An 8,006-nucleotide genomic window follows, 5' to 3' on the forward strand; every position below is an offset into this window, starting at 1 on the left:
AATAAAATTATTACTATAGTAAAGTCCATGTACAGGAATAACTTTTTCGAGATATAACTAAGCAAGATTATCTAGTAAGTCCACGTAAAAGTTAGTGTTTGTAGTTTAAAATTTAAAGTAAAAATATGCTTTATTTAGTCAGTTTAATGATATAAAATATTGTTGTAATGACTATAATCTGGGATGCAATTTGAGTATATGATATTTGGTAAGCCTCTTTATAAACATTTGAAGCTTTTAATTATTTCTCTGTTTTTCTTTTAGTGCTGTTAGATTTCTACGAGGATAAGTTGGTTTAAAAGTTCACGAGAGCGTTTTGTACTTATTTAAAAACGGAAAAAGATTATTTGACGATCATAAAAAAAAATGTGACGTCAAAATATGTGTCCTGTAAAATCCGTGTAGAGAGAACATAAGAAGGGTTAAAATAATACCTTTGCTATAAGGAAAATGATGGAATAGATCTTGTAGTGTCTACCTTTGCTACCTTTACTCACACTTAACCCTTCCATCCAATGCTTTATCCAACCTCTTAATAATCCACCTTCTTAATGCTGCTCACAAAAGCAAGGTAGGAGAAAATGTGTTTTGTCTTCAATACTTACAACACTGTAAAGTCTGTTGCATTATCACCTTTGTGCATATTGTCTTTTCTTCTCTTACTCTGATATTTATCTCTTCCTTCATACACAGGTTCAAGTCCTAATTATAAATATCCTTTTACACAAAACCATTTATACATTATAAGCTTCAATTTGTTCAAATTAACATAATCATTGCACTTGACAGTGCTATTTTTTTTTAAATGCAGAAACAACTTATTTGAACAATATATATAAAGAACCATTGATTGTAAGGAACGTGAAGCAGTCAATATTTTTACAATCAATAATCTTTTATTTTGTAAATTGATATATATATGGGCTAATAACCTTTGTAGGAAACCATGCAAACTTAACCATTTCAGTTAACTTGTATCAGAATCTTAGGTTCAATGTTCTTGATGTTTCTCTGACAGCGCATGTTTGAAATCTTCATCAACCAAAAGATAATTGTTCCTCGCAGGTTCCTTTTTCTTGAAAAATCACGAACAATTTTTGTTCCCATTTCTTGTAGCAGAGGATGCATTCCAACTTTGTTGTTTTTTTCAACTTTTATGAGGCTACGCTCTATGAGAACTCTTATTCCCCTGTCAGGGTCTACTCCACAGACATTTAGGATCTTCGTGACATAGGTTATGTCTTTACCAACAAAGAAACAACATACATCAAGGAATAGATCTTTTTCCGATTGATTAAGTAAGCCATCGAAGCTTATTTTCAATATTTGTAGAACTTCATGGCGGGGAATACTTTCTAATCTTGACAATACTTTATTCCATTCTTCTTTCGGCCTTTCATATAAACAAGATCCAATGACTTCAAGAGCTAGAGGTAATCCTCCACAGTAATCAACTACCATTTTTGCGAGGAAATGACATTCCTCTTTTGGTTTTGCTTCTCTAAATGCGTGCCAACTGAGAAGCTCAACGGACTCGTCTGGGTTCATTTTGTTTATCTGAAAAACAGAACAATTTTTTTTCAAATGTATGTCTACTACATCTCTTGTTGTAATGATTATTACAGATCCTTCAGCGAAGTGGTACCAAAGGGCCGGACCGTACTCAGTCTCATCTAAACAAGAAAAATAATGATCATCCACATCGTCAAGAACAATGAGCACCCTTTTACTAAGCCTTTTTCGAATCATATTTCCTCTCATCCCCTTAACGCTATGTATATCTGTTTTTAAGACATTAGAAAGAAGCTGTTTTCGTAAATGAGCATGCCCTCTTGTTTGAATAACTTGTGCAACATCTTCAATGAAAATTTTCACTGTGAATGTACCAAGAATTTGATTATAGATGGCTTTCGCAAGTGTTGTTTTACCTGACCCTCCCATTCCACATATCCCTATCCTACAAACTTCCCTGGATTCATTTTTTATAAGTTGAATCACTTCTTCCATACGGGATTGTAATCCAACTGGAAAATTTGTAGCAGACAAGACTGATAAATTAAGAACGCTCTTAACAATTTTGTCCACTAGTTCAGCATCACTCCTTCAAGTTTAATAACAATTATAGAAGAAGTCATGTATTGCAAAAGTTAAAGTAGAAGCTCAAAATATGCATATTGAGTGAGTGAGCTAGTAACTTACCTGTAAGTGCTCTCATCCCAGCCATAGAAATTTGCTGCTTTGGCGAGCGCGTGGCTCCACCTTGACATGCCATGCTCTAGTTGTTGTGGTGAAAATGTTTGTTGTGCAGTTGCTTTGAATGCTTCTCCAAAATCACCCTTCTGAAGACGCACATCAGATGGCTGAATCTCGTAATATACAGGCAGAACATGTCGACAATAAGTTTCGTGCCATTTGATGATTTGATGAAGCTGATGAAGACACCAAGCAGATTGAGAATAGGTTTTGGTGAAAACAACAATTGCTACCCGACACAGATTGAGAATAGGTTGTTGGATGTCCATGTCATTGACTGCATTCTGGTGGTGAAGGAAAGTGGTGAGTCCAGCAGCAGAGAGCACAGAATCGAGATGAGAAACAAATTTCCTGCGAATGTCTTCTCCATTGAAGTTAATCAGCACGTCGTACATCTGTGGGAGTTTGGAAGTTGAAGAGGCGAATTCCATGGAAGGAACTGGTGACGCCATCAAGTGTTAGAAGAGAAAGCAATAATGCAACTCAGTGAGAGATGATCTCTTTACAGACACAACCATTCAAAGTAGCCAAAGATTAATATTTCTTTATCGTGGAAGCGCCTTAAGACCATTACATAACCTTTTTACTTTGGTCATTAAAGAAATTAGACCTACACCCACTTTGAACCACCCAAAAAAAAAACAAAATAAATACACTGATAACTATAAAACTTTTTGTAATTATATCACTGCAAGAAAATGTCTTATTACTAACCAATTTTAGTGACTAACACTATAGTCACTAATATAAATAAAAAATTATAATTTTTTACTAACCAATTATAATTTTTTATTCATAATAGTAACTATCTTAGTAACCAATGATCTTTTTACTTTGTAAACTTGTATCTAAATTAGTAATTATAGTAACTAACAACTTTTGGTCACTAAAATTGGTTACTAATGAAGCATTTTCTTGTAGTGTATGTTTTCCAAACTTTACATATTATCTTTACTTTTTAGTTTAAAAACATTATATTATCTCTTTTTATGTTAGGCACGCATTATGAATACAATTTAAGAGAATAACAAAGACATTTTTTTTGTACACATTAACGTATATCTAAAAGAGGCCACTGTAACAATGAAAAAAGAATTCTAAATACAATTTAGAGAAACGTAATAATACCTGAATGTTAAAAAAAAAAAAAGAATTCAGTGCCAGTTTTTATTTAAATTTAGGAAATTTTGTATCCGTTTACTGAAAATACAAATAAGATGAGTTGTAATAACCCAAAAAATTAGAGATAATTTTACAATTTAAAGTTTACACCATTCATTTAGAGCTTTTACAGCGCTGTATATGCCTCGGTTCATGCGGACCCGCTGCATAAAAGCATGCGGTGGCAGTTTTGTAATTAAATTGAACTTTTATGCCTCGGTTGTCATAATAACCGAGGCATATAGTGCTAAAAAAATTTGACCGCTGCGTTGACCCCTAATTTAAATTTTTTATTTTTTTTTTACTGAAGGAATATGCCTCGGTTCTGTAATAACCGAGGCATATAGTGCTAAAAAAATTTGACCACTGCGTTGACCCCTAATTTGAATTTTTTATTTTTTTTTTTACTTAAGGAATATGCCTCGGTTCTGTAATAACCGAGGCAGTAAGTGTAATATATGCCTCGGTTCAGCACCTACCCGAGGCAGTAAGTGTAGAATATGCCTCGGTTTCGAATAACCGAGGCAGTATCCCTTCGTAGGGTTAAAAAACCCCAATTCCTTCGTTGTTCTGCGATTTCATCTTCTCCGTTTTTCTGCGAATTCGTCTTCTCCGGCCAACCTTCAGTTCTCCGACGACCAGCACCACCTTCACGCACAGGTCCCATCGTCCGGCGCACCTCCGGCGCACCTCCGACGCTCCAGCGCAACTCTGCGCACCGTCCCGCACACCTCCGACGTTCTAGGGCATCGTTTCGTCGCAGCACCGCACCGCCGCGGCTTCTTCTTCTTCTTCGACCCACCACCACCGTCGCTGCACCTTTGAGGAGTCGTGCACTGCGTGGAGGAAAGTGAGCGTCGTTGGAGGAAACACGAAGACGGGGAAGGGAACGGAGTGTGTGTGAAACTTCGACGAAGTTGAATTCCGTTTTCTTGAAGTAAGGTTTGGGAAAGTGGACCGCCGCCACTCTAGCTCGGCGCGTTTGTGGCAACGAGAAGGGTTTGGCGACGGAAGCAATGGCGGAGGACAGCGTAGCCATGGCCGCGGACGGTGGAAGGTTTCAGTGTGTAACAGGAGGTTCTTCCGGTGCCGCTGCGTGTTTTTTTTTTTGAATTTCTGATGCTCATTAGGCCTCGGTTCTGCGAGAACCGAGGCAGTAAAAATTAAATATGCCTCGGGTTGTAACCGAGGCATAAAATACTAGTTTTTTACCTCGGTCGTATATGCAGCGGTTGCGGACCCGAAGCCAAAAGCTGAAAATAACCGCTGTCATTTCCCTTCCCTGCACTAGTGATTAACACAATATACACTAGTGCAGAATCACGTTTTTAACTCGCTTTATAGGCTTCGGTTACTGCGGAACCGAAGACTATAAGGACGCGGTGGCATTTTTGAAATTTTTCGAACCTTTTTGCCTCGGGTCTCTATCCAACCGAAGCCTATAAGAGATTTTATGCTTCGGTTATCACTCAACCGAGGCCTATAACTCGTCAGTGTTCCCCAAAATTTCGAAATTGCCACTGATAGCGGAGTCTTTGGCCTCGGGTGGAATAGGACCGAGGCCTATACGACTTTATGCCTCGGTCATTAATGGAACCGAGGCCATAGACCTTATTTAGGGTTCCAGTTCCAAATTCGCGAACCCTGCACCTGTTCATCTTCTCTACGCCAACCCAAATTTTTCTCCTCTCCATGAGCGTGGTGCAGATATGTTTCGTTGCTGCAGATCTATTTCTGGCTCACGCGTGGAGGCTCGCGATGAAGCTGCAACAATGGTGGTTCGCTGCCTTTGTTCGCCAATGGAGGTTCTGCTGTTGTGAAGCTGCCGCACGAGATAAACTGGTGCATATCTGCTCCAAGCGCGGTGATGAATGGATCTGTTGTGGTGGTTGCGTCGCGGAGGCCTGGTGTGGTGAATCTGCCATGGTTGGATGCGTGAATGGACAAGTTCTTCGAGGATGTGGAGGACGTGAAATGAGGAGCGTGGAGATGCTGTACAGAAAGCTGCAAGAGGCGAACAAGGAGAGCAAAACGGCGAAGGCGGTGAAGGAGATTCGGGGCGCATGGATAAGGACGTGGAGTTGGTGCTGAAGGCGCTGGAGCGGTCGAACGCGGCGAACCGAAGCTTGCCGGGGTGCGGGCCGGGGTCGTAGGCGGACCAGACGAGGACGTCGGTGGTGAGCGGGTCGGGGAAGAAGCTGAAGGACATGGTGGCTGGTGCGTGAATGGTGGCTAGTGCGCGAAACAAAAAAAGTCTCTATGGCTTCGGTTCTTTGCAACCAAGACCAAACTTTTGGTCTCGTCCCAATATGCCTCGGGTCTAAAACCGAGACAGAATAACGAAAATAACCGGGGCCAAAAGCCCTTACTGCACTGGTGATATGTAGTTCATACTTGACACTAAAAGGTATCAGCTTTCACTATAAACTCCATCTGTTCTAGGTTCTAGCATTCCGTCCATCTGCATGCTCTTCTGCTCACACCAATATAAGGATCATGAAAAAAAAATAATATAAAAAATGTTGAGTGTGAATTGGAGGATGACGCTGATAGTTATCATAACATTAGGATGGATATTGAGTGTGAGGTAGACACTAGTTTTGGGGTTGAAGTTGGAGTTGAGGTGCTGCCACAAACGAAGTGGATGCTCAAATTGGGGTTGATGTCAATGTTGAGTTTCAACCAAAAACTGAACTTGTGGATCAAATTGTGGTTGAGGAAAATAATAGGTTGAAGCAGAAGTTGGTGTCCAACCTCAAGTTGATGTACACGTATGTATTGAACATGAGGTAGTAGGTGGTGTCCAAACTGAGTGTGATGTAGAAGCACATACTATAGTTGAGGAAGAAATAAGGATTAGGGATGAAAGAAATGAAGGTCAAATTGATTCTAATCATATTGCGAGTGAGGAAGATCTACATGATATTAGTGTTCATTATGAGGAAAATTTGTGGGAAGGAAATGGGGAAGATGTTGAGGAGGAAGAGTTAGAATTTGATGTCAGTGCCCATGTTGATATGCATGATAGGGGTTTATCTGATGATGGGTGGGAAGCAGATAACATGGACAACGATGATGCAAATAGTGATGAGTCATTGGGCAGTGGCAACCAATGTAAGGCAAACTTTGGGACCTTTAAAATGCCTTAAAGCATGGCCTAATACCAGTGGGAAGTTGAAACATATTTTTATGATAAAGAGACATTTGTAGAAGCAATAAGGACATATGGAGTGCAATCTAGAAGAAGGATAAAACATCATAAAAATGATAAATGTAGATGTAAAGTGATATGTTTGGTGCGAAAGGAAAATGTACCTGGTTTGCCTATTGTGCTTATGTGGCTGCAACAAACATATGGTAGTTAAGGAGAATTCATGAGAAGCACAAGTGCATTAGAGAATTCAATGTAAAAATGTTAAATGCTAAGTGGTTAGGTAGTAGGTTGGAAAACACATTAAGAGACAACCCAAGTCTGAGGGTAATTGATATTCGCAATATAGTAACTAGGAAGTAATATATTGTTGTGACAAAGTCCATGGCTCGTAGAGCAAAAACATTGGTTGTTGAGCAAGTTGATGGGTCTTTTGTAGAAAAATTTAAACGAATCTATGACTATACACATGAGATTCTTCGATCTAATCCAGGTTCTACAACAAAGGTGAAAGTTGAAGGAAATGAAGGGGAAAAAATATTTCAGCAGGTTCTACATGTGTTTTAAAGCATGCAAAGATAGTATGATTTCATGTCGCCCTTTTATTGGTTTAGATGGTTCTTTTCTAAAACACAAGTATGGAGGTGAACTCCTAACTACTGTTGGAAGGGATGCCAACTACCAAATGTTACCAATTGCATGTGTTGTTGTCGAAGTGGAAAATAAGGACACATGGACATGGTTTTTGGAGTTGTTAATTGATGATCTTGGGGGACCAGATATTTATGCATCCTACACATTCATGTCAGACCAGCAAAAAGGTATGTCTATTGTTTTACTATTGTTATTACCTTTTATTGTTGAGACATTTGGTGCCCTGCTGCTTAGTCAATTTAATTGTCTTTTGCAGGGTTTGTTGCTTGCTATTCAATCCCCTTTGCTTGGGGCTGACCAAAGGTTTTGTATGAGGCATTTATATGCAAACTTTAGGAAGAAATTCTCGGGAAAGAATTTGAAAGCTTTAGTGTGGGAAACAACTCATAGCACATATCCACAACAATGGGAGAAAGTCATGAGGGAGATTAAAGAAGTTAACATTGATGCTTTCAAATATCTCTTAGGAATACCCCCATGGTAAACATATTCAACTTTGATGATAAAGTATGATAAAATTGTGAAGCATTACTGATTTCTGTGTGCCACTTGAATAGGTATTCATCCTCAGACCTTTGTGTGACACAATCGTGAATAACATGAGTAAGGCATTCAACAGTATAATTGTACAGGCAAGGAGTAAGCCAATAGTGTCCATGATGGAGGAAATACATCCTTATATGATGCAAAGATGAGCTGAAAATAGATCAAAGGCAAAGTCCTTCAAAAACTCAATATGTCCAAAAATTAAGACAAGATTGGACAACAAAACAACAAAAATTCCATA

At 38.9% G+C, this 8,006-nt stretch overlaps 1 protein-coding gene across 1 annotated transcript; it reads right to left on the minus strand.

Annotated features, from left to right (window-relative positions):
• Positions 1-883: 883 nt before the first annotated feature.
• LOC114166622 (disease resistance protein Roq1-like) lies at positions 884-2,731 on the minus strand. Its single transcript, XM_028051374.2, has 2 exons — positions 2,200-2,731; positions 884-2,101 (listed from the first exon to the last, which is right to left on the minus strand). Exons 1-2 carry the CDS (start codon positions 2,703-2,705, stop codon positions 964-966), a joined length of 1,644 nt encoding a protein of 547 aa, XP_027907175.1. The 5' UTR covers positions 2,706-2,731; the 3' UTR covers positions 884-963.
• Between the last annotated feature and the right edge of the window lie 5,275 nt (positions 2,732-8,006).

Source organism: Vigna unguiculata, chromosome 10, assembly GCF_037176805.1.
Source record: "Vigna unguiculata cultivar grain cowpea cultivar isolate G323 ecotype 2 chromosome 10, ASM3717680v1, whole genome shotgun sequence".
NCBI lineage: Eukaryota > Viridiplantae > Streptophyta > Magnoliopsida > Fabales > Fabaceae > Vigna > Vigna unguiculata.